This window comes from Sarcophilus harrisii, chromosome 2 (genome assembly GCF_902635505.1).
Source record: "Sarcophilus harrisii chromosome 2, mSarHar1.11, whole genome shotgun sequence".
In the NCBI taxonomy this organism is placed as follows: Eukaryota; Metazoa; Chordata; class Mammalia; order Dasyuromorphia; family Dasyuridae; genus Sarcophilus; species Sarcophilus harrisii.
This window is the reverse complement of record NC_045427.1, coordinates 596092713-596120315: the sequence shown is the minus strand read 5'-3', so window position 1 is coordinate 596120315 and position 27603 is coordinate 596092713. Positions and strand designations below refer to the sequence as shown.

General features: G+C 33.9%; 1 protein-coding gene across 5 annotated transcripts in view; it reads left to right on the top strand.

Moving 5' to 3' along the window:
* The window catches only part of MAPK8 (mitogen-activated protein kinase 8), a 115567-nt gene that overhangs the window by 51041 nt on the left and 36923 nt on the right, over positions 1-27603 (top strand). For 3 of the 5 annotated variants that reach the window (XM_031956294.1, XM_031956292.1, XM_031956295.1), the window contains exons 2-4: positions 371-454; positions 18661-18830; positions 22526-22655. In XM_031956294.1, the coding sequence (XP_031812154.1) occupies positions 18709-18830; positions 22526-22655 (252 nt within the window). In that variant the 5' untranslated portion in view covers positions 371-454; positions 18661-18708. Of the gene's footprint in view, positions 1-370; positions 455-16694; positions 16786-18660; positions 18831-22525; positions 22656-27603 lie in introns of all 5 variants that reach the window. The other 2 variants (XM_031956293.1, XM_031956296.1) reach the window with 2 other exon arrangements.

The following is a 27603-nucleotide window of genomic DNA, read 5'->3' as shown; positions in this document are numbered from 1 at the left end:
AAGTTAAAGTGTTATTAGAGCTTTTAATTGCCTTATTCCATCTGTATCTTACATGTAGTAGATTTAAGTCTATTTAATTTTTCTGTTGAGATCTGAAGTGACCAAAAATCTGACTACTGAAAAAAATTGGCTTTAGAAATATCTTTATAAGGCAGAGACATGAAACATCAGTGTTTAATGTGTAAACCCTTGTAATTATCTGGTCAATGTAATTAGAAATTAATTTAGGGTAGTTTTTTTTTTTTTTTCAGATGATTTTGCTAAAAGTAAAATTTTATTGGTAATTTTTAGTACCTGGTTTAAACAAAACACTTTTAAGAACACAGTAATGTTTTATCACCACTTAATCTTATTTCACTTTAATTTACAGAAATTGAAAATAACTGAATGATTTGAAGGTGTGGGATCAATGACTGAGATACCAAGCTCCTAAAGGAAAACTACATGTGAAACGGTAATATGGGTACTTGGGCAACAACAAAATGAAGGGAGGGATTGTTCTTTTAAGTAGAAAACTAAGCTTAAATAAATTTTGTTGCAGACTTTTCATGATAAAGATAGAACACAGATTGTTGTCATAAAAGCAATATGTTATTTAATGAAATTATCACAAATGAAACCAAATAGAAGAAATTCTTTTGTAAATTTATCAAAAGGCTACTTATTTTTAATGTTGTTACGTAATGATTATTATCATTTATGTCATCACTTACATACACAGAATTCTATGATTTCCTTTGCCCATTTTATCAGGGACTGAGATGTTATACCTAAGTAGAGACTCATGCTGGAAGGAACATCTGACATGGGCTTTAACTGACAGAAATTGGTCAGAGAGGAGTCTTCTAAGTTTGAAGGGAAGGCCTTAGTATAGCTTAGCATAGAGCATAGAAAGAGACAACATTATAAAAATTGAGATGACATATTGAATACACTGAAGGAAAGTTATAAAAGGATGAGGTAAAGCTAGATTATAGAGATTCTATAAAAGTTGGTTCCAAAACTTAAATTGTATTTGATTGGCCTTATAGATTTTTAAGTAGTAGAGTGATAATTTCTTTTATTTTCTTTTTTTTTTTAACTTAATTTTTAATTAAAGCTTTATATTTACAAACATGCATGGGTAATTTTCTCAACATTGACCCTTGCAAAATCTTTTGTTGCAAATTTTCCCCACCTTCTCCCCACCCCCTCCGCTAGCTGGCAGGTAGTCCAATATATGTTAAATTACATGTTAAATCCAATGTATATATACATATTTATACAGTTTTCTTACTGTACAAAAAATTCAGCTCAAGAAGGAAGAAAAAGAAAGACTGAGAAAGAAAACACAATGTAAGCAAATAACAACAGAAAGAGTGAGAATGCTATGTGGTGGTCCACACTCTTGTTCCCATGGTTCTCTCTCTGGGTGTAGATGGCTCTTTTCATCACTGAACAAGTAGAACTGGTTTGAACCATATCATTGTTAAAGAGAGCCACGTTCATCAGAATTGATCTTCATATAGTCTTGTTGTCATGTATAACAATCTCCTAGTTCTGCTCATTTCACTCAGCATCAGTTCAGGTAGGTCTCTCCAGGCCTCTCTGAAATCATCCTTTTTGGTTATTTCTTACAGAACAATAATTAATATTCCATTACATTCATATACCACAATTTATTCAGCCATTCTCCAATTAATGGACATCCACTCAGTTTCTAGTTTCTTGCCACTATAAAGAGGGCTGCCAGTAGAGTGATATTTTCAAAACTATTTGTGATAACAGAAATAGTCTGGAGATTAAAAGATTAGATATTAGACTAATAGTCTAAATGTGAAGAAATAAATGTTATAGGGAGAATATGAAGAAAAGACTGAACATAAATTACTTTGGAGTTAAAAGCAATAAGACTTTACATCAGATTGACTATTTTGGGTGAGGTGCAAAAAAAAAAAATCATTCGCAACTATGAAGTTACAGATTTCTATGACTTCCTATCATCGATCTGGCCCTCAGTGATCCTCAAGCTCAGCGCCCTCATTTTATAGATGAGGGACCTGGAGCCCTATGAGACGCAATGATTTACCCAGTTATCTAGGTGGCAAGAATTGAGATGGAGTTTGATCCCTGTTCCTCTGACTCTAGAGCCAGAATTTCAAGTTGATTTGTGTTTTTACAGTACTTTTAGTTCTTCTTTCTCCAGTTGTCAGTTCTTGATGCTCTTAGTATTTCCTCCTACCCTGCTGCCTTACTTTCTCACATAATTAATACATATTGTCAGAATTCATGCATTTCCTACAAAATGAAGTGTGATAGTTTTATAATACTTTACCTCCAAGTTCCTACTATATTCCATCTGTTTGATGTTAGTAGAATTTTACCTGTGGAATTGATAGAAAGTTGTTATCAGTGCATTTAATATTTAAAATATTTTCTGCCATTGATTCATATGATACTACATAATCTTTTTTTAATCAGCAAGAAAGTGTACAACTATTCTCACCTATATTGTTACACACTGAAGGAATATGAAATTATTTGGAATTTTCATGCAGTCTAAAGCAATGATATTTTGCTATTATTAATTAATGTATGTATAAATTAAAGGTCAACAATGTTTCAGATCTAAACTTCAAAATGAAGTTAGTTTAAAATTTTAGTTTAAAAAACAAATTTTGCCCTTTTTGTTGTTCATTCAGTTACTATTTAAATTAATGGTCTGTGGCCACTAGTTTGTGTAAATTTTTTGTTGTCACTGGGTAGGTATATTTTTTGGTGTCACTGATCTTCTGGCCATTTATCTATGAAATGAGTATATCTGTTTTTGCCCTACTACTCTAAAATTCTTACCACTGTTATTTGAAGAAACGGGAAACTATTCAGTCTAATTTTTTTGGTACTTGCTACAGCAAATATAGAGGAATTTTTACTTCATTATTTCAGTTGTATTCTTCAGTATTCCTTATTCAAAACTTCAAGTGACAAATGTGTCCCCTTTCCAATATCAGTATTTTTAAGCATTGTGGCATTTGTTCATTAGGCAATTAAGTCAAGTCATTTCAGTCATGTCTATCTCTTCTTGATCCCTTTTGAGAGAACCCCAAAGGGCAAGAGTACTGAATTTGCCAATTCTTTCTCCAGTTCATTTTATAGATGAGGAAACCGAGGTAAACTAGGTTCAGTGATTTGGCCAGGGTACCCAGTTAGGAGGTGTCTGAGTCTGAATTTGAACTCAAGTCTTTCTGATTCCAGACCTGACATTCTTTCCACTGCACCCCTTAGCAGCCCTTGCACTTAAGTGCCTGCTGTGGGAAGACACTGTTTTAGATACTCTAGGATTCAAAGACAAATCTAAAACGATCCTCAGTCTCTAGGAGCTTTTGTGAACACAAGATAATTTAAGGAAGGAGAGACCACTGACAGATCTAAAAAAGGTTTTGGATGAGGTTCACCTGCGTTTAGCCTGAAAGGAATTCAAGTGGAAAGTTCATGACACTGCTGAGATCAAATTGGGGCATGGAGCCACCTGTGGCCTTAATCCACTCTATGGGAGGCCTGGAACCTTGTTGGTCTCAGTTTGCAGATGGAGCTTTTGTCCCATTTTAATCATCTCATAGAAACTAAGTAGTTAGTAGATTCTCTTGACATCCCTTTTGACATCTTTGTTATAGTTGCATAATTTAACTAGACTTTCTTTATGGGAATCAGTGTTTGGAATTTCCATATAGAGTAACACTTGAGTCCTTTATGGCATGCAGAGAACCAAATATCTCACCTATTGGACACAGCCAAGTGGATTTGTGGGCTAGATATTGATGATAAGTGGGGGTGTACTATTAGGTAAAAACAAAAGTTGTTTTATATATCAGAGGCAATCCACAAATTCAAGTTGCAAAATGTCAAGACAACAAAAGAAAATAGATGGACTACTTTAACCCGATCTGTTCTAAGTAGCACATCCTATTATCTCAAATGAAAGCATTGGGGCTAGTTTACTTATAGATTTTCTGCTTCTTTACCTGTTCCAAATGTATCACTAGCATGGTTCTGGAAGTGAGGATAAGGACAGAACATCATCTCAAAAATGAAGCCTTTTTTTGAATGAAGAATACTCCAGAAGTTCAACTCAGATTGAAGTTCTGCAGAGGTACTTCAAAATCATCACCATTTAACTGTGTCACCAGAATTATAGAAGTTCAATAGCCTTGAGGTTTTCCAAGATGGAGCTTGCAGTATCGGAAGTAATGAAAAAACCCTACACCAACCCATAACCTCAAAAAAAGGCATATCGATGTGTTAACTTATAGAGTTCTAAAGCCTCCTTTTCTTGTGGGCAGAGTTGCTCTTCTTAGGAACAACTTATGTACAGGGTTTCATAGACTCATTCTACATGTTTCTCATCTACCTTTCAGTTGACCATAAGCAAACTATCTCCTATTCACAGTTCTGCTGAGGATAATCTATCTCAGGTGGTGACTGGCTCTTTAAAATTTTTAGGAACACTTGAAAATTTCCACTCTTGGAAGACCAATTCTGTAATGACCCAGATTTGGTAAGAATAATTAGTCAATTCAAAGAAAACAGAAAGGAACTTAGCACCTCTTTTGTGATAGAAAAGAATTGGAAATTGAGGGGATACCCATCAATTGGAGAATGGTATTATAATATGTTGTGGTATATGACTGCTAAAAATAACAAGATGGCTACATAAACCTGGTAAGACTACTATAAATTGATGCAAAGTGAATTGAACAGAATAAGAATATTGTACTCAGTAACTTTAATATTGTAATGATGACCAATTGTGAAAGACTTAACTACACTGATCAAGACAATTCCAAAGGACTCATGATGAAAGATTCTGTCTGCCTCCAGAGAGAAAACTGTTGAACTCCAAGTGCTGTTTGAAGCACATTCTTTTCAAAACTTCTTTATTTTTCTTGTTTTTTGTTTTTGTTTTTATTTTTGTAATGTGAATAATAGGGAATTGTTTGCATGACTCATGTGTAATTGATATCATATTGCTTGCTTTTTCAGTGGGAGGGGTGTTGGAACTCAGTGTTTTTAAAACAAATATTAAAAACAGCTTCTTAAAGTATAATTAATCACAACTAATCACTGATCTAGAATTAAATTAAAGAGATATAAATTAAATTAGAATTAAAGGGAATAAATAAATCTAAGTAGACTGTTCTCCACATTCATTTAGTAGTTGTTTTCTTAGGTAAAGAATACTCACCTATTTTCCAGTTTAACTAACATCTTCTTCCCAGGGAACTCTGCTACTCTAGAATAAAGACTCTAGTTTAGGGATCTATCTCCTGATACCTTTGCCAGGAGAAAAAAGCAAGTGACCTAATAAGGAATGTCTGTTGGAAGTGCAGACAACAGCTGTCTATGAGGGACATTATCTTATGTAAAAGATATCAGCCCTTTGCTAATAGCTTGAAGCAGTAGGCAATATGGTCTGGACAGCCCCCTTACTACATAAAGTGGACTTTTCTCTTTGGAACCCACATACAACTCATTTCTCTTCCTTGCCTCTCCCTCCAGACTCTCTCTTCAGGCTAACTTCTGTAGAATTGTAGAATACCACCAAAGTCACCCAGTCTTGAAATCTACATATCATCTTCAGCTCTTCATCCCCTCCCACATTGACTCTTCCAAAATCCTCTAAGTATCACTTGTAAATGTGCCCTTCTCTTATCTAGTCTTGCCATCACTCTGATGAAGTCCCTGGTCAACTCAAACTTGGCCTATTATAATAGGCTGCTATGAGGCTTCCTGTGTCAGGTCTCTCTCTGTTATAGCCCATCCTTCCAAAAATACTGGACTGACCATATTTCCCTTCATCTAATAAATATGAATGGCTCTCTGTTACTTTCAAGATCAAATATAAAATCTTCTGTTTAGCTTTTAAAGCTCTTCATACCCGAATCCCTTCCTACCTTTCCAGTCTTCTGATATTCCCTTCCATATACTCTTTGATCTAGTGACACTGGCCTCTTTGCTGTTCCTTACAATACTCCATCTTCTGACTATCTCTTCAATGGATATCATCTGTGCCAGAAATTCTCTTCTCTTCTATGCCTCCTGGGGGTGCCAGCTAAAGTTCTATGTTCTTCAAGATGTTTCAGTTCCTTTTTAATGCCAATGCTTTCTCCCTGAAATTATTTACAATTTATCTTGTCTGTATCTCGTTTACACATAATTATTTATATGTCTTCTCTATTTAACTGTGAACTCCTTGAAAATAGGGTTTATCTTTTGCCTTTCTTTGTATCATCAGCATTTAACACAGTGTTTGGAAATGTCTTTACAACTAGAATATAGTTTAATTTTTTTTTTATCATAGCTTTTTATTTACAAAACATATGCATGGGTAATTTTTCAACATTGACCCTTACAAAACTTTCTGTTCCAAATTTTCCCCTCCTCCCCTAGATGGCATGTAGTCCAATACATGTTAAATATGTTTAAATATATGTTAAGTTCAATATATGTATGCATATTAATACAGTTATCTTGCTGCACAAGAAAAATCAGATCTAGATAGAAAGAAAAAACCTGAGAAGGAAAACAAAAGTGCAAGCCAACAAAAACAAAAAGAGTGAAAATGCAATGTTGTGGTCCACACTCAGCTCCCACAATCTTCTCTCTGGGTATAGCTGACTCTGACTCTCTTTATTACTGAACAATTGAAACTGGTTTGGATCATCTCGTTGTTGAAGAGAGCCACGTCCATCAGAATTGATCTTTGTATAGTCTTGTTGCCGTGTATAATAATCTGGTTATGCTCCTTTCACTCAGCATCAGTTCATGTAAGTCTCTCCAGGTCTCTCTGAAATCATCCTGTTGGTCATTTCTTACAGAACAATAATATAGAATATAATTTAATTCAAAAAACATTGTAGGTATTTGACAATTAAGCCATTGGCATTATCTTTAAAAGGTGAATTTGAAAGACAAGGATTCTCTTCTGTTTTATGCTTTTATATCAGATTCCAAACTTGGGGTGGGAAGGAGCTTCATTAAGGATCTGATATATTTGGAAAGTTGAATCTAATTAAATGGAAATGCTGGGAGCTTTAAAAATATTTTTAATGGGTTTTCAAATTGTGAAGTAGGACATCTTATTCCAAAATTAAATCAGTTATTTTTTATACTAGAGAACAAACAATTACAGCAGAATATGTGTCATTTTCTTCTAACATTTCCCTAGCTCTTCTAAAATGTACTTTGTAGTTAATTTACTAGTAAAATGAAGTAGTGGTAATTTATGTGAGATTAACTGAAATGAATAGAATCATTCTTTGAGGTCCATCTGGGACATCTCTATTTTACTGGATTTAGTTTTTGTTTCTTTGTTGCATTAGGAAATATTCTGATGGTAATGGGATTCTATCTACAATTTTTTCTTTTGGATATGGTGACCTAATGTTCATTTAGCTAAATCAACATTAAGAAATACAATAAAACCTAGTTTATCAGGAACTCTCCAGGAATGAGATGTTCTGTTTAGCTAAGAGTTTACCCTTAACTCCATAGTATTGATAGGTAGAACAAGTGTCTTTTCTCCCACACATAACTTTGAAAGTACACATGTACAAAATAGACTCATTGCTTTTCCTTTTCAGGCTTTCACCTCTGTACTCCAGTAACTACTGTCAGTACTGGCCCTTCCCCACCACTGTCACTGCTTTCATGCTGTTCTTCAAATATTGATGGCATAAATGATTGAAGTACAAAGCAAGATATTTATAAGAATAGGTTTACTTGGCTCTTATTGATACAATTTGTTGAACACAAAGCAAGGATATATGTTGAGTTCTAGTTTTAACACTAATCCCTTCTTATTTCTCCTCCTGTTCCCTTTCCCTGAAATCAGGGTGGAGACAGCTTAATGCCCCTGCTGCAGTGAATGTTTTTACTTGGGGAGGTTGGGAGGAAAGAGCATATCCAGATACCTTATCCTCAGGGAAAAGCTTTGCTGTGTGCATGAAACAAAGAAACCTTTATGTTAGTGGCAGTGGATGTTGTCTATCAGCATCTCCCAACTCCCAGTGACTTTCAATCCTCTCTGCTCTTTATGATGGGCAACCCCCCTTTGAAATTGGATTCACATCATAGCCTAGGAATTAGGCCCTTATACCACCACCACCACCACCACCACCACCACCCCCTTTAAGTCCTAGCTCCTAGTACTTGCCCATAGGCTCTCATTGATGCCACTTTCCATTTATTGTTCCTGTTGGTTTTGGCCTCTTTGACACCTTTTTTTCTGTCCCATCTTCCACTTTATAGAGTCTTTCTTTGTTCACAGAGGCCAGCCTTTCATAGAAGTATGTAGCTCTGCTATTTCATCTTTTCCATATACCAGTGTGATTCACAGTGTGTGTAATTCACAAATATTTTTATCAGAATTTGTCTAGAGCACTTTGTTAGTCACTGGAGAAGATAAAAATTTAGATATTCCCTAGTCCCTACTTTCAAGGAATTTACAGTCTGATAAAATGATATGGTCCATACCCAGTCAAGCATGTGTTTGGGCAGGTGCTAGAACTTACCCAAATTGACTAGTCAGAGGCATCTTCAGATACAAAGTGGAAGCATTTATTCAGTACTTGCAAGGAGAGGCCCAAGCACATCAGCTGAGCAGACCCAGAGCCTTTCAGCTCCCACCTTCCTGCATTGTGCCTGGCCTAGTGAGCAGGAAATAGTAAATTTGGTTAAACAGCAAAAGATCCAGGTCTTTTCGTTGGATGGACTGAAAAGCCATTGACCAATAGTCAGCAATGTTGTCTTATTTCCTGTGGGTCACATCACTTCCTGGAGTTTAAGCCTAGGGACTGACTTAATCCATCTCATAAATTTTTTGAGAAATCTTCATCTGGTCCCATTCAAGTACAGTAGAGATACACAAAGCAAACTGTTGATATTGAAAGCAGAGAAGACCTGATTGGGAGGAATCAAGGAAAGCTTTCAGAGAAAGTAGCATTTCAGTTGGCCTTTAATGAACAAGTAGGAATCTAATGGGTAAAAAATTCAAAACAAGTCATTCCAGCAAAGGGACAAAAGTAGAATATTTCAGAATTAGAATATTTTCCCCTCCAGATAATGTTAGTTCAAAACAGTTGTTCTTAATCTGAAAGTAGCATCTTTATACTTCTTACCTCCACCTCCCCAAAATGTAAAATGTAAAACTACTTGACTACAGTGTGGTGTGTCATAGGAATGATGGGAGTATTCTTGGGTATTTAGGGTGCTGCTTGATTGCTATGTTTTATTTCAGGTGTGTAAAGGTAAGGAATTTGGAAATGCTAATTCTGGGTCCAAAAATATGCGTTAGAACTTAAGGTTCTGTTGGTTGATTTACAATATGTGGATGATACGTAAATGAAATAAAAGATAATAAGAAAGGTTACATAAATGAAATAAAAAATAATCTTGAGTTTCTAAACCTGGGATATATAATAGAATAATTTTGCCATGTGCAAAAATAAGAATGTTGAAAAAGGGGACTTGTTTTCTGAGAAAGGTTGAAGGGATTCATTTTAAATGTGTTTAGTTTGATAGTGGAACTATGCAACAGGTATTTGGAGGAATGGGGTTGGAAATTTGTTTGGTATAAATAAGTAAAAATAGATTTGATAGAGGTACAGGTTTAGAAATCAGCTATGTAAGCATTTTAGTTGAAGTAAATGAGCTAATTTCTGGGTTTTGTTAACAGCAAAAGGAGGAGTAGACACATTCTCCAATTCTGAGGACCTTTCACAAATAGGAGTTATGCACAAGAGAAAAAACAAATTTCTGTCCCCAGAAGCAAAGAAAGAGACTAATATAGCTTTGAGGTCCAACCCCTAAGGAAAACAAAGGAAGGAATCAGAAAATGAGCAATAAAGGATGAGCAAATAAACCAAGAAACAAGATATTAATAATAAAATGGAATATACTTTCACAGTTGACTTTTTGAAGTCTAAACATCTGTGAATAAAATGGAAAGATAAAGGAAAATTAATAACTGAAGGCAGAGGACCCTTTGGATTACCAAAACATGGAACCACAAAAGATATTTTTGAATAATTTAAGAGAGAAATAAGAATTGTAATAACAGAATTTATGGCCTACACAAAAGAAATCAAACAAAAGAGAAAAACTTGTAATTACAGTGTAAAAGTTCACAAAAAAAAAACAAACAATACAAGAGATTAATTTATTGGTATTGCAAAATGCAGAAGTGAAGGACAGTCTGGAAGAAGAGAAACAAGAGTTAATAGCTTTAAAATGAAACCTCTTCGTTCCAAGCAAAACAGACAGATCTTACAGATAAACTGCATGCAAGTCACATAAAGATTATCTGTCTCTCAGATGGACACTGTTTCCCAGAAGAATATAGAGGATCCCAAAGTCTGAACACTATAATGTAGGAAATAATACAGGCAAACTTTCCAGACTATTTGAACATAGAAAGTAAAGTGCCAATCAAAAATATCCAAAAATATCCAGTTTACTTCCATTGAGGGGAAAAAATCTTAGTGTGTGAATTCTAAGATTCATTGTAATTAAGTTTAACTATTCCATTAACAAAGAAGAAATTCTGTAAGTAATAAAGATATAAAAGAAAGAAAATTTGAATAACACAAAAAGCCAGGAGGCAATGGAATATGTTCTGAAGAGCAAAAGTGCTCAAGATATAACTCAGAGTAATTTACCCTACCCATTAGAGCCTGACTATTAGTGAGAGAACAGTCATTTAATAAAGAGGCATTCTGTACATTCCTACAATGAAAACTAGACCTAAAAAAGATACTTGCTTTTTAAACACTCCAGACAACAGAACTACAAGAAAGTAAAACAAGTATAATAACAAAAGAACTGCAGTGAAAACATTAACATATTTATTTTTGAAAGTACACAAGGAGACAAGTCAATAAGAGGTGATAAAGAAACAAACTCAAAACATCCAAACCTCATAATACCCTGCCTACATGAGAATTAGTGTTTTTAGGAGAATTAAATTACAGAATGAGAGGGCTTGCATAAAACAGGAATGAATGCACTTTGACCAAAGCCAAAGGTAAAAAAAAAAGATGGGAAAATAACCCCTTGGGTCTCTCAGGAAGGAGAGAACCTACACGAGAATGGTTGAGATTTTAAAAGAGCAAAATGTTGAGAAACCTTGTTTTAAAAGTGGGAGAAAATACTATTGAAGAACATGCCCAATGAAGAAAAGAAATAGTTGAGAAGTGAAGATAAATTAGATATGTTCTGTAAGATTTTAGTGCTTAGAATTGATACTTCTAATCCTGCTCAAAAGAATGTTACTCAAGAGCTCCTGGGTGCACTGGAGCCCCCAAAAGCACTCAGAGAGGAAATTTCATAGCAAATAGAGGGAATTTATCATGAAGTGGGCAAAGGATAATAATGAACTGCGCAGTTAGGGATGGGAAAATTCCTTCTAGGGGACAATATTTCTATTCTCTCTATTCTTTCTACTTCGTTTTCCATGAATAGTTATGCTCAACTTGTTCTCAAGGGGACATCATGTATCCCCTTCAGTATAAGCTCATCATCTGAAATCTCATCACCATAAAATTTTGATACCAACACTTTCTTAACTCAACCCTCAGTTGCCTCTCCTCTTTGATTGGAGAGCTGAAGCATTAAATTCCTCTCAAAGTCTTCCTTTATAGAGGGCTCATTATCTCCATTTTCTATTAGCAATTCTGCTTAGACTCCACAGCATTCTTCTCCCCCTTTTTGGCTTCCTTTTTTGTATTATCTACCTCCATTAGATTAGAAAAAACTCTTTGTGGGTAGGGGACTCTTTTTAATTGTCTTCCCAGCATTTAGCACAGTTCAGGATATTTAGTAGCTGGTTAACAAATATTTTTAATTGAATCTTCACCCAAGAAATTGTTATTTCTAAAATTAAGGCACAACAGTAATCTTACGAAAAAGAAAATGGGGAGGAACAATGAACTATTAAGACAGAAACAAACACTAGAAATAGGAAGTCGAAATAGATACCTTTAGAAGCTTTAATTTGGTGAGAAATACAGAAACTAAAGAAGGAATGAGTAAATATAGTGGCTATAAATTAAAGAATAAAAACCTAAAATAGAAAGATAAAGACTGAGCCAAAGAAATCATTTCCCTGTAGAAAAAAAGGTTAACAGAAAATAAAAATTTAAAACTAACCAAAAGTATTAGAAGAGAAGAAGGGAATTTTACTGATAAGTTATCTTGAAGAGGGAAAAAAAATAGAATGAATTAGATATCTAGATAAAGGGAAGAAAGAAAAAGGAGTTACTAAGTTGAATAAGACTCCAAAACTAGGAAAAGATAGGAAGGAGGCAGCTGAAATTGAGGACAAGATCTGGTAGGAACAGGGTTGCCTTAAAGAAGATTAAGCTAAAAAAAAAAAAAAAAAAAAACGGGATCAAATACTGTCATACAGAAAAAGAGAGGTAATTTTCAAAAATATGGACAGATGAAGGAATTTTAACTAATAATTTTTAATGTTCCTGGATTTAATAGTCCAATAAAAAAGAGAAAGTGGCAGATTGAACAAGAACATAAAATCCCACAATCATTTAGTTAAAAGAAATTTTACCTTAAAAAGAAAAACATAGAATATAACTGGGATGGGAGGAGGGGAATCATTGTTACTATGCCTTAGTTAAGTACTAAAGCCTAAAAGCAGGAGTTGTAGTCATGCTTTTTGATGAAGTAAAAGCAACAACAGCAACAAAAAATCACAGTATTAAGAGATAAAAAAATGAAATTATATTATGCAGAAAAGAACAGTAAGCAACAGATCAATGTCCATAATAAATGTATATGCTCCAAATGCCTTGGCAACAAAATTCATAAAAGAAAAGTTGACTGAATACCAAGAAGACAGGTAGTAATAAAATATTGCAAAGAGCTCTCATTGTCCCTCAGTTTTGGATTGATCAAACAAAATGATTTTATATATATATATATATATATGAGAGAATTGAACAAATTGCTGAAGAAACAAGAGTTAAACGATCTATGGACTCTTCTAAATGGGGTTGCTAAAGAATATGTGTATTTTTCAGCCCCAGATAGAGCTTTTACAAAAATTGACCATATATTAGGGCACAGAGATATTATAAACAAATGTAAAAAAATAGAAATTACAAGCACAACCTTTTAAAAATCTAGGAGGCAATAATAGAAAGGGAAATTCTATTTCAATTAAAAACAAAATGCATAAACTGTATGGGGCTCATTCTACCCAAGCATACAAAATATACATATTTATAGAGGCATATTCTGTGCTTATGGCTGGCTTATGACAATATAATAAAAATGACAATCCTGTCAAAGTGTTGTACAATTCTGTTACTAATACTAATCCGTTATTAAGAGAATTTTTATAGAACTTGATGAATAATAACATTGGTTTAGAAATATTAAAAATCTGGAATATTAAAGGATATAATGAAAAGATATAGGGACAAGTAGCACTTCTAGACTTCAAATTATTATATACAGCATTTATTAAAGCTATCTGATGTTGATTTAGAAATAGAAAGATAAATCAGTGAAACAGACTAGACAAGGAAAAATCAGAAACAAGATAAACCAACTCAATGTCTAAAAAACCAGAAAACATGAATTACTTTGGGAAAATATTTCCTATGTGATAAAAACTCTTGGGAAAACTGGAAAGCAGTCTTGACAAAAACTAAGCTTAGTTCAGTAATTTATATCATTCTATAATGCGTTATGATACTTTAAAAGATGATGAGTGTAGAGAAACATGAAAAAATCCATATAAAATGATGGAAAGTAAATAAGCAGAGCCAAAAAAAAAAAAATATAGACAATAAAAACTGTAAAATGAAAGACTGGCTACACCATGATAACAGCAAATATTGTATTGTTATAGTTATTATAACAAATCCCTATTAACAAATTATCCCTGTTAACAAATAGGGATCCAAATAAAAATTGTGAGAAATACCCCCTAAAGATGTGGGAAGCACCAGTACAAAAATAAATATGATGATGATGGTGGTGTGATGATAAAATGTTTCCTTAGTATGTCATGCTTTCATGTTTGTAAAGCATTTTACAAATATTTCATTTTGTCCTCATCACAGCTCTGAGAAATAGGCATTATTCAGTCACTAAGGCAATTCTAGGATATTAACAACAATATGAAAAAAAGAATAATTAGGAAAATGCAAATGAATGCATCCTTCCATCCTTCAGCCTGGCAGAGAGTTCACAGAGGGAAAATGACAATTGTTAAATGCACTATGGGAAGAATGGCACCTGAATGTACTCTTGGTTTAGTTGTAAAGGGTTGGATCCTTGAAAGTAATTTGGAGCTTTATCCAGATCTCTTTGATCCTGCCATACCATTAGTAGCCTGTACTCCCAAAAAAGTAAAAGGGGAAAAATAGTATTTACCCCCCCCCCCAAAAAAAAAAAAAACTTTATGTAGCAAAAGAATTGGAAAATAAATTGCTATCATTTGGGAAATGGCTTTGTTTCATGCACACAGCAAATGGTATACGAAATGAGTAGAATATTTTTACTCTGTGGTCTCTTCCAGTAGAATGTAAACTTTTTCAGAGCAAGAACTATTTTTGTCTTTCTCTCAATCTACAGAACCAAGCAAAGTGCTTGGCAATATAGTAAATACATAAATTTTTGGTGACTGGATTAAATGACCAAATAAATAATTGCAGGAAAACCTAGGAAGACTTTATGAACAAGTGCACAACCAGAATACTGCATCCAGTAAGGTTTAAGGACTTAGATCATTGCAGTGACTAGTCACTATTTCACAGAACCATACACAAACAAGCTAAATGTGGGATAAAAAAAAAAAATTATTGAAGGAGGGGAAAGTACTTGGATTAAGAGAGATTAGAAAAGACTTCCTGTAAAAATGGAATTTGAAGGAAGCCAAGAAAGTCAGCAGACAGAGTTAAAATGGGAGAGCATTCCAGGTATCTGTCCAGACAGTTCAGAGTAGATTCAGTGTCATGTTGATGGAACAGCCAATTGGCCAGTGTCACTAAATTAAAGAGTTATGTCAAGGAGTAAAGTCTAAAAAAACTAGAAAAATAGGAGGGGGGCTAGGTTATGAAGGGCTTTAAATACAAAAAAGAGCATTTTGTATTTGATACTGAAAGTGATAGGGAGCCAGTGGAGTTTGAGTAAGCAAAGTAACATGATCAGACCTGTGCTTTAGGAAAATCACTTTATTGGTGGAATGGGTGATGAATTGAAGCCAGGAAAGTTGTAGAATGCAGATCTAACAGCAGGTTATTGCAGTAGTCCAAGTGGTGATAGTTAAAGAGGAGAAAAGGGAGTATACACAAGAATTATTCCTAAGGTGAAGTCAGTGGGCCATGACAACAAATTATTATTTTATGGGGTTATTATGATTATGGGGAATTAGAGTGAGAATTCAAGATAGAACCTGGGGGACTGGAAGGATGGTAATGTCCTGAATAGTAATAGAGTAGTTTGAAAGGTAGATAGTATAATTGGGGGAAAGATAATGGGTTCCATTACTGAGTTTACAAGATCTACAAAGCATCCAGTTGGAGATGTGAGATTAGAAGACAGCAGACTTCAAGATTGGTGGTTTTGAGAATTGTTAGCTTAAAGATGATAATTAAATCATAGGAGCTGATGAGATCTCGCCAAGTGAAGTAATATAAAAGGAGCAGAGAAGATAAGACCGAGCCCTGCAGGGCAGGTATGGTTAGTGGGCCTGAATTGGATAAAAATCCAGCAGACTAAAAAGGATGATAAGATAGTAGAAGAAATAGAAGAAAATCCTGTCTTAGAAAGTTAGAAAAGATGATGTTCAAGACTATAGCAAGGACAACAAGAATGAAATTTGAGGAGAGCTTATTGTATTTGGCAATTAAGAGATCCTTGGCAAATTTGGTTTTGATTGAATGATGACTTTGCAATTCATATTGTAGAAAATGAGAAAAGTAGAAGCTGCATTTATTTTAGATAGCCTTCTCAAGAAGTTTAACCACAGAAGGTAGAAGATATGGGATGATTACAGAGATAAAAGAGTCAAATAAGGGACATTTTTGTGGATGAGCAGTTGGGAAGCACACTAGATAAAGAGAGATTGAAGAGAACTAGGAGAATGGAGATGGGGGGAATAGTCTGATAGAGGCAATAAGTGTAATAGGATAAGAAGGAAAGTAATGAATTTTTTTTAAACCACTTTTTTAATCAAATTACTCTGAAAACAATTTGGTAACCAGCATAATATAGATAATTAATAGATGTGTGTGTGTGTGTGTGTGTGTGTGTGTGTGTGTGTCTATTACCAATAAATAAGTGTTCAAAATAAGTGAAGTTTTCAAAAAAATATTGAGTTATATGAAATTATATCAAAGAATACTCCAGTCATTAATATCAGAGATACAAATTTTTTTAAAAATACCCTAAAGTTGAAACCTTACACCCCATAAATGGGCAAGCCTGACAAAGATGAGAATAGAAAGTTTGGGAAAATTAAGCACACATTAAGTAATGCATTTTTTTGCGTTTATGGGGCTGTGAATCAGTAAAATCATTTTGGAAAGGAAGTGGATGTTTATAGCCTTTGATCCAAAGCCAGTACTGGGTTTATTATCTCAAGGAGACCATTGATAACATTGATAACTTATGGCAGTATTTTTTTGTGACAGAAAAGAATTGGAAACAAAGTAGATGCCCATCAACTGAGAAAAATGGCTTAACAGATTGTGAAACATGAATGTGGTAGAATATGATTGCATGGTAAGAAATTATGTTCTCTGTAGAGTAGTTTGGAAAGACCTACATGAACTGACAGAATGAAGTAAACAAAACCAAGAAAACAATATGTACTATAACAATGTAAACAGAACAGCCCTCCCCCCCCCAAAAAAAAAAAAAACAGTAAAAAGTGAGTGTTGTAAAATTAGAAACAAACAAATAAAGAAATGGCTCCAAAGAATCATCAGAAGACATTCCCATTTCACCTCTTCCTTTGTAGAGGTAGGAGGTCTACAAGAGTAATCAGACTTCTGAAAATGTATTGATCAGTTCTGCTGATTTTTGTTTCCTTCCATTTTAAAAGTGCTATTTGGTATGTGAGATGATTCTCTGGGAGAGTTTGTAAAGTGGAGATAATTTGGGGAAATTGTGTGAGAAAAAATTATCAATAGAAATTTATTTTCAAAATTATTTTGTAGGCATTTTTGCTTCTTCCTACTGCCCCTTCAGTAAAGCAAACAATTCACAAAATATACTTAGACCTGCAAAAACAAGTTCCCAAATTGTCCATGTCCAAATATACGTATTTCATTCCGTATTTATGTTTATCACTTCTATGGAAGGGTGTAGGTGGTGTGATTCTTCTAATATTAAGCAGAGTTCTTAAGTATTTGAAAGTTTTTGTTATAATGTCATGTTATGTAAATTTTTTTTGATTCTTCTCACTTTAATGGTAAATATCAAATCAGAAGTCTTTCCAGTTTCCTGTGAAAGTATCTATTTTAGTATTTCTTATGGCACAGTTATAGTCCATTAAATTTATGTACCATAATTTGTTTAGCCATTCTCCAATAACTATGAAGTTATCATACTCCCTTAATTTCCAGTTGAGTCTATTGGGGAAAAAAAACAGAGGTGGTAAAATTATTTTTGTACATATGAATCTCCTTCTTTCCGTGATCTCATTGGAGTATATACCCATAATAATATAGCTAAGTCAAAGTGTATACATCTTTTTGTAACTCTTTGATTAGTTCCAAATTCTTTTCCTGAATATCTAGACTTGCTTTCTCAAATCTCTTGAAATTTTTTTGATAATTTACATAATTCATTTTTACTTCATATGTATCATTATTTTTTAACAGTAGAATGTAAAAATTTTGAAAACAGGCAGTTTTACTTTTCTTTGTGTTTTAGGTCCCTAGCATACTTTTTTGGAAGTAGTAGGCACGAAATTCTTTTCAATAAAATAAGCTAATTTTAATTGCTGCAGGTAAACTGTAAAATCACTGCATCACTTTTCTTGAATTCCTCATGAGGGTCTACCATTCTAGAAAGGCTTTTAATAGTAACCCAGGAATAGTGTGTATCTGTCACTTGAAGAACAACCTAGCTAAATTCACCAACTAATTATTAGGTTGGCCTGCCAGGTGATGAATTGTTTTGGTTGTCAATGTGTAGAGAATCATCTCTCAAGTTATAGAATTGTGATATTTATCATCAAACAGAATACCTTTCACCAACCAAATCACAGATTCTTCAACTACAGAATATGACTTTTTAGTGTTTAGCTTAATTTCATTTATATTTTTTAATGTTGAGTTTAAATGTTAAATATAGGGGGATGCATTAATAAGTTCCAGAGTAAAGAATTTAATTACTTTGCTAAATGTGTTTAACCAAGTAGAAAAATCATTGATCTACTAAATAAAGTTGAGAGAAAAGGGAAAGGGAAAATAATGTTAAATATACATATATAATCCTTTGCTTTATTAGAATTTTCATTGAAAGTTCTTTATATTTTTATATAGATTCTTACTATAATTGATTAAATATTTCCTTGTCGATTTTAATATTACTCAACTAACAAGGTTAGTTACTCCTTTGTAAATGCTATATTTTATTCTGTTTTTACAGCTTCTGAGTGAATTTTGGATGAAGCCATCAAATTAATTATTTGCCATCATGAGCAGGAGCAAGCGTGACAGTAATTTCTATAGTGTAGAGATTGGAGATTCGACATTTACTGTACTGAAACGGTATCAGAATTTAAAACCTATAGGCTCAGGGGCCCAGGGAATAGTGTGGTAAGTTTTGCTTTTAAAAATAACTAAAGATCAATATCACCACATCTGTATTTCCTCATATCTTGGTAAATTTTAAATTTCCTCAGGAGAATACATCCAAAGCTGCAAAAGGGTAAGCGATTACTGTCTAGGAATGGATCATATGCTGTGATTTTTTTTTTTAATGTTATGAATGAAAAATTACCATTAACAGAAGATCATTGTAATTACCAGTTTTTGCAAATGGTTTTCCTCCAAGGAATTCAAGGTGATTTATGGCTTCAGCAATTCCATCTTTAAATATGAAGAATGATAATATTCTTAGACCCATTTGGTCTAAAGTTACACTTAATCAGATGTATATTGCAGAAAGAACAATGAGCAAATTCTTGAATTCTGTTGGTATTTAAATTAACACAGCTTTTTAAATAAAAAGTCTACCTAATCATCAGTTTAGCACCATGGATACAAATTCAGCTGTATATATATAAATATATATTTAGGAGTTAGCCCTTTTACTTGTAGATGCAACAATTAATACCCATTGTAAGTCAAATAAAATGTCAAAATTGTTTGACTAGTCTTAGTTATACAGATGTGAAGTGACAAGTAGATCTAATGAATGTTTTTTTTTTTGGGGGGGGGGGGAGGAAAGATTAAACTGCTTTAATAGAGTTCTGGAGAAATGGCAGCCCAAATTAGAATTGTTGTGGGGAAGTGTAGAAGATAGGAAGGATGTGAGGCTCTATGTTTCGGAACTGTGATATGGTAGTTGATTGATTATGTGGTATGAGGGAGAAGAAAATAGCAGATATTATGTGCTTGAGTGACTTAGTAGGCTAGTCCTATTAATAGATATAAAGGTGAATATTTGGTAGGGAAAGTTATGTTTAGTCTTAGACCTGTTCACATTGATGTGATAGGAAAGCCAAGTGAAAGTATCCCTTGAGAGAGTTGGAAATTTGGTTCTAAAACGTTGAGGAGTGTTTAATTGTGGAATAGGCCTCAGCAGGACCTTTCTTAATTCTTGCATGAGTAGCTAATTGCAGGAGGTTAGATGTTTCAAGAACTGAGGAGCCAGCAGAGGCTTGTTAGTCCCAGCCAATGGTTGAAAGGTTACTTCTCTTGAGAGGAGACAACCCTTGTCTTACAAATATCCATCACAGGTAAGCCCCATAGACCAATTGGTTCCCTGATGCTGCTTTGTTCTGTCTGCTTTTATGATAATAAAGCCCCTTCCTTTGAGAAACAAGACTTGTTTCTTGGTCAGTCTTACTTATTGAACTTGCAGTCTTATTGCAGTTGGAATTTGGGGGAAGTTATCTTCATAGAGGTGATGTTTTAAAAGATTATTTAGGGAGAAGAACAAAGAGAAAAGAGTCCAAATGGAAACTTAAGAAATACATTTGAAGAGTGAGAAGGTGAGAAGACTTTTAAGGGACCAAGGTAGTAGTCACAGAGAGGGAAAAGGAAAGCCAAAGCCATGAAATTAATGCATGGCTCACAGGCCCTGAAGTCAGGAGGACCCGAGTTCAAATTTAGCTTCAGAATTTAACACTTCTTAGCTATGTGATCCCAGGCAAGTCACTTAACCCCAATTGCCTTAGCAAGGGGGGAAAAAAAGAATTAGTGTCATGGAAGCCAAAAGGTGCCAAAATGGCCAGAAAAAGATAGTCTATAGCATTTAATATCTTCACAGCAAGGTAAATAAGGACAAGGGCATTTAAAAGCCCAATGGATATAGTGATAACAATGTTAATAGTGATTCTTGAAAGAGCTATTTCATTGAAATCGTGAGTTCAAGCCAGATTGCAAGGAGTTGAGAAAGTAGGCAGTAGAGCTACTCATTCTAGAAATTTGGCACTAAAAAAGCGAAAAAGAAGATACTAGCTAGGAGAAATAGCCACGTGAACTTGTCCTTTCTATTTGTTCATTTAAAAGCCAGTGTAGATATTGAAAATGCCTAAAAAAGAAGGTAGGATTGGTGAGGTAAAGGGTAGACAAAACTGAAAGAAATGGGATTGGGTATAAGTTGATGGGTTATTTTTAGCAAGAAGCTGTGCCCCTTACTCCTTTTTTACTGGAGAAATGAAGGAAAGAGGATAAGTATGTCATTGAAAAGAGCAAAGGAGAGACATTCTTGTTGTATATCCCTAAACTCATTACACAGAAAAAGAAGTGGATTATACAAACACCTCTTAATATGGTAGTATGCAAAGTTATATGATGGTTAAGAGATCTTAAGTCAGTAAATGAAAAATAATAATCCTAAATGTATTTTCAGTTTTCATAGTGGCTTTTTCTGTCTAATCAACTTTTAGTTGACAACCAGCTTTTAATATTAGACTGCCTTTATTCACTCTGAATTTGTGGTACCAGAATCAATTTATTAAAATAATATTGATTAACTGAATCAAAACTTATTTGATATAAGATAAAGCTGCTATAATAAAAGAACATTCCATTCCAACCAAAGAGAAATTAATTTTAGTTGATTCTTATCCATCTTCTGTTGCACCAAAGTCCAGTTTAAAGCTAAAAGAAACCCTCCTATTTTTACAGAGTAGCAAACATACTTAGAAAGACTGAGCAATTTGTCTGAAGCCACACAAGTTACAAGTAAAAGGAGACATCTCCCACAGGGGGCTTCCAGTATCCAGTTCAGGTTTTTTTTTGGTTGTTTGTTTGTTTTTGTAATTCATAACCAAGCGAGACTTCAGTATTAGGTTTCACTTTAATCTCAAACTAAATGAACTTTGAAAATAGGGGAAAGGAAAGGAATAAGTATATTATTGCTATGTCGGGTACTTTGCTAAAAACTTTATAAATTTCTCATTTGATCCTCACAATAGCCCTTCTAGGTAGATACTATTGTTAGGTCCCTTTTGGAGTTGAGGAAACTGAGGCAAATAGAAGGCAACTGACTTTCCTGGAGTCACACAGCTAATAAGTATCTCAGGCCCAGTATCCTATTCCTGAAACACATAGTTGTCGATATGGAAAATATGTGTCTATCATAGGCTAGGTATTATAATGATTATTTATTATCCTCATTTTTAAATAAGAAAACTGAAGCATAAAGCAGTCAGTTTTACTCAAGATTACAGAGCTAGTAAATGACAAAGCAATAACTCAAACCCAGGTCTTAAAGCTTCTCAGCTTATAGTCAAAAAAAATTTGCTCCTAAAATACACATGTATAACTTCATTAATGAAAAGATCTTAGACTTTGACATTTGAAAATTAACTTCCAAGCTATACTGTTCAGTAAAATGAAGTAGTTTATGTTACGAGAGTCACAGGAGGCATAGACTTTAATATCTTTGTCTAAGATATCTTAGATGAGTCAGTTAATCTATTTATACTTAAATTTTAGCATTTCCAAAACTGAAAGAATATTTCTTGTGGGGTGCATCCAAATGATATCAGTATTTCTCTGTACTTAGCAATGCAAGGTAAATTCCTCTATTTACCTGGCAGGCAGAGTTTTGGTTAAAAATAACTGGTAAAAGATGTTTAAGTTAAGGCTCAGCTGTAAGAGTATTTTGTTTTGGGAGGATTGACAGGTAGAAGAGGAACACATCTACATAACACATACTAGGAAAATTATAAGCTTGCAATTGTTTCTTTAGTTAGAAAACTTGATATGTATTTATATGTATAGACTCATAAGTTTTCTTTTCCTAAAATTTGCTTGTGTTTTATTTTTAATTACAGTGCAGCTTATGATGCCATTCTTGAAAGAAATGTTGCAATTAAGAAGCTAAGCCGACCATTTCAGAATCAGACTCATGCCAAGCGTGCTTATAGAGAGCTTGTTCTTATGAAATGTGTTAATCACAAAAATGTAAGTGAGAAGGTTCAGTTTTTAAATATAGATCAGATCATAATGAAGTTCGTGATATGTGATGTTACTTCTGTTTTTTAAATCTATAATTTATAGTGTTAATCTTCCTCAGTTAACTTTTGCAAAGTAACTTTTGAGAATTCATTTATATAGCCAGCTTTCCAATAAAATTGCATTTATATAGACACATATTTATTGAGTACCTACTATGAAAAGTCACCACTTCTTCCATAATTTTTCTAGACTCCCTATTATCTGTACCCTCCAATAAAGTCAATTCAAGTCAATAACCATTAAAAAAAAAAAAAAAAAAACTATATTCTTCTAAGGATTATGCCAAGAGCTGAAGAATCCCTCCCTCCCCCAAAATAAAAAGCAATAAATAAAAAGTTGTTCTTGCCCTTAAGGTTCTCATCATCCATTCTAATCTGATTATCCCTTCCCTGTTTCTTAGTAAAAACTTTCTGAATTATTGACATTTTATGAAAAGGCTTATTCTAAGTAGTGTAGGGCAGGAATTAAGTAGATTTGATGTACTCCCTGTCATATAGTACATACATCAGTTTGGTTAAAGCAGTGAGTTCATATGAGTAAGAGAATAATGGGGAAGGTAAGTATACAGGAGTATGATTGTGGAGAGCCTTGAATATAAGATAAAGGATTTGGGATCTCATCTTGTAGAGTGAGGAGACCCTGAATGATTTTGAGCAATCTAATAAGATAAAGTAATGTTTTACAAAAATCTGGTTTTGATTGCAAAATGATTGGAGTAAGGAGAGAGATTTGATTTTTAAAATTAGGAAGTTAACTAATAACTCTTACCTCATATTTGAACCCAGGTCTTTTGACTACAAATTCTGCCTTCTTTTCTCTATATCATTCTGTAAAATAGTATTGGAATCAGATTGTACCTGATTTGTTTTTAATTGTTATTGTTCAATTCAGCAAACATTTCTTGAGCACTCTTACTATGTGCCAAAGCCCTATGTTGGATACCGAAGGAAATTCAAAGATAAAAAGCAAATCCCTGCCCTCAAGGAGCGCCAAAATTTTAGGAAGAGAAGATATATGTAGACACTTTAAAAAAAGAATATTATAAATGAGAAGATTTTACCTGGACTTACTGGCATAGGGAACAAGTGTTAGGACACATTTAGCCTAAAAGTGTGCTTGTTTCAATTTGTTTTTATTTCTTCTGTTTATCTTTTCACTTATTAAATGTATACGTGTTTTTATCTCTGTCTTTAATTCTTTGTAATATATAATACCAAAAAGTATTAATTACAGGCAGATGTTTTAGTTTTTTTTTTTTTTAATAGATCAAGTTAAATAGTTTAAAAAATTAAATCCAATCAGCAAAAATCTATCTTTTTATTTTGTGGCTATTATGTTCCTGATAGTTTTAATTTGGCATCTTTTAAGAGATGATCATTAAATTCTTTTCAGTTCTGCTTTGACTTCAGGTTCTTCATAGAAGTTTTCTTTTTAAGTGTTCTTTCTTGAAATATGATGTCTAGATTTTATTTTGGCCATGGCATTCAGGTAGCTCAAAGAGTCTTAAATTTTCTCTTATCTGCTTTCTAAATTAGTTGTTTTTCCTGTGAGAAACCTTATGGCTTTTTTTTTTCTCTATTCATTTTTCCTTTTTCCAGTTTCCTGACTTTGTTTTAATATTACTGTTTTATGGACTCATTATCTTCTATTTTATACATTCTTATTTTCAGATAGTTCCTCCCAACACACACATAAAATATTCTACCTTTTGTTCTAGCCTGTTGAATTCTCTTTCTAAATCTTTCATAGCTCATTTCTTTTCCCATTTTCCCATGGCATTCTCATTTTTTTTTTTTTTTTTAATCATTTCAAACTCTTTACTTAAAGACTTGCTTTATCTCTTCCAGGAATTGTGCCTAAGTTATGTTTAACTTTAAGACATAATTGTAGATATTTTAGAATCATTTTCTTTTGGGTTTATCTCTTGACTGCTCTCTCTTGTTAACTCTGGGATTCTTTTTTGTTAGCTCAGTTATCCAGTCTGCTTTCTGTAAAGGGCTGAAACTCTGAATAGGTGCACTTGAATCAAACAGAGCACTTAAGGCTAATTACCTATTAGACAATGACTATTAGCATATGTTTAGAAAAATGGCCTTTCTCACTATTCCATGTTGGCTTGATCTTTTGGTGTATACAGATAGATAATCCTAGGAAGGATTAGAGGATGGAGTGAGACAAGCCAGATTCACTTTTCAGGAGGACCAGGAGAAGGGAGCTTGGTGGAGAGCTTGTGGCAGTTTTGTCTGCCTCCTTCACTTCTCCCCCTAAAGACCAAGGACTTTTACTTATCTTGACTCTGTCTGATCCTAAGGTCTCCAGGGAACTAGTCTGGAATTTACAGCATTCTGATTTCAAACCTTTGCTCTATAAATTTCTGGGGAAAATACCTGGGTTGAGCTTAGTTCATTTGGGCGCTCTGCCTGTTACTTTCTTGGAGGTATAAAATATTGTGCTATTTGCAGATCTGCAAGCTTTCAGTCTCCCAAGAGTGTTCTGATAGAGGGCAGAATATAATCTTTGCCTTTCTGGTCTGTACTCTTCCAAGTTTTCTTTCTTCAATGCATAAAACTGTTTGATTCCCCTATTTGAGAGTTACAGTCGCTATCATATCAGTTAGCTAGAAAGCTCCACTGATTCACTTAGCTCTGAGATTCCTACCCTGGTTTTTCTGCTGGAGGTCTTAAACAGGGCTGAAAGCTGAGACTGAGGATCTACTTTGTTCCTGGGGGCTGAACCACAAACTGCTTCTTTTGAATTTGCTTCTAACTCAGGACAGTTTTAGCCCTTCTTTATCTTTACAAGCTACCCTGAGGAATGGATCCTCTTCTTAGTCTACCCTGGATTTAAGACCTGGAACTGTATAGTGAATGACAGAGCACTTGTTCCTGAAAACCTTCATGAGATTGGAGTCCCCACTTATAGTCTTGGACCACTTCTTGCCCTGGTACATGGCCTTGGTCCTTTTTTAGCATTGAAATGCTGCCTCTAAACTCCCTTATCAAATTGTGACTCTTGAAATCCTGACCAGGACCCTATCTAGAATACTTTCTAGATCTTTTAATGGAAGAATTACATTGCGGAATCTTAGCTAGAGGATATTTCCTTTTACTCAATAGTTATCTTAGTTCATCCCTCTATGGAAGGGACTTTGCAAATTTTAAAGGATAATAGAGATACTAGCTATGATTATTTTTTGTTCTCCTTACAATATTTTTCTAAACTCTTCCTCTCCTCTTCCCTTATTTCCACTTACACAACTACCATCTCTCTCCTGGACTCAAAAAATAACCTCAAATGAGTTCTTTCCCAATTCTCCACATAGCTGCCAAAGCAAAAAAATTTTCTAAAGTTACGGCTAACCCTGTCATTCTCTTGGAATTCTCTCTTCCACACTAAATTTTAGAGGTTCCTCATCACTTCTAGAATAAAATGTAAATTCCTATTTGGAATTTAAAGTTCTTTATAACTTGACTTCTTCCTGCCTTTCAAGTTATTACTCCTTCAACTTATAATTCAGCCATAATGGATTACTTTCTCCTCTTCATGCTTCATTACTAGGGCCCGCTTACACAAAACTACCTTGTGTTTTTATATAGTCATCTGAATGTACAAATTGTCTTCCCTGTGAATGTGATGATAGGTACTATTTCATCTTTATCTTGTTATCCTTAGTATTTAGCATTGTGTGAAGGCTTAATAAATGCTTGTTAATTGATTAATTTTAAGATGATGGGAATGATGAAAGCATTGACGCAAGACAAACATGAAGAACAAGTTAAAAGCACAAGAAAGGAAGAATGGGGTTAATTCAGTGCTCCAGCTAGTAAAATTAAAGAGGGAAAGAAACAGGTAGATACAAGGTAAAGAAGTGCATAGAGGCAGTTCACATAAAATTTCCAGATCCCAAATAAACAATTTCTTGGTAAGGGTACATATCTGTAAACCTTTGCCCTATTGAATGTATAAATAGACTAGCTTCGTTTACATCTTTTAGTTTAAGGAACAGGGAGCGCTTCCTATCCTTGTCAATAATTGCCTATTTCACACCTTCCAGTTTCTTAAAGTTAATTTAAATTAATTTTAATCAAAATTTAATTTATTTTAAATTAATTTAAAGTTAATAAGAATTTTCATACTTTTAGTGATCTCTAAAAAGAATCATGTACATTATCCTATGATAAATATTCTGTGAATATTGTCATCTGGCCCCTGAAAATTTTTCTAGAAATATGCCAGAAAATTCTGTATTTACTTTTTTGACCCAACTGAAAATATATCCCTTAGCAAATGAGATGTTTTTTTCCCCCAATTGGCATTTTATTAATTTTTTTCTAAATTAATGTTTTATTGATGCCTTTTATTTTTACATTAAAATTACTTCAAGATATACCATCCTGTTTGTCCATTCAGAAAAATGTCATAATTAAAACCAGGTGGCACCATGGCCATGTCTGGCAACGTATGCAGTATTCTGTGTTTGTAGTGCCCCCTACTTCTCAAAGAAAAGGTGCTTTCTCTTTTCTCATCTCTTCCTTGAGGCCAGGAGGGATTCTCAGAGATCTTTGTCTCTATTGTTTTCCTGGTTCTGCTTACTTCACTCAGCGTCTTCCTATGTTTTTCCGAATTCTTTATACTTGTTTGTTACAGTGTGGTCATTTGTTCTTAAAGCCTCCCAGTCATAAAAAGACCACTGTGCATTCGATCATTTGAAACTCTCTTTGAACCAAGCCTAGGAGATGACAAATCCTGCCAGGTGTTAGTACCTCAAGTATCATTTGGTCTTAAACATTTTGTGAAGATGAATGAGCAATATCCCTCTTCCTTCAGCCTTTCTCACTATTCTTCCTGTGGTGCTCTTTGCTAAGACACATGCTATTGTTGCTCGGAGGCCATT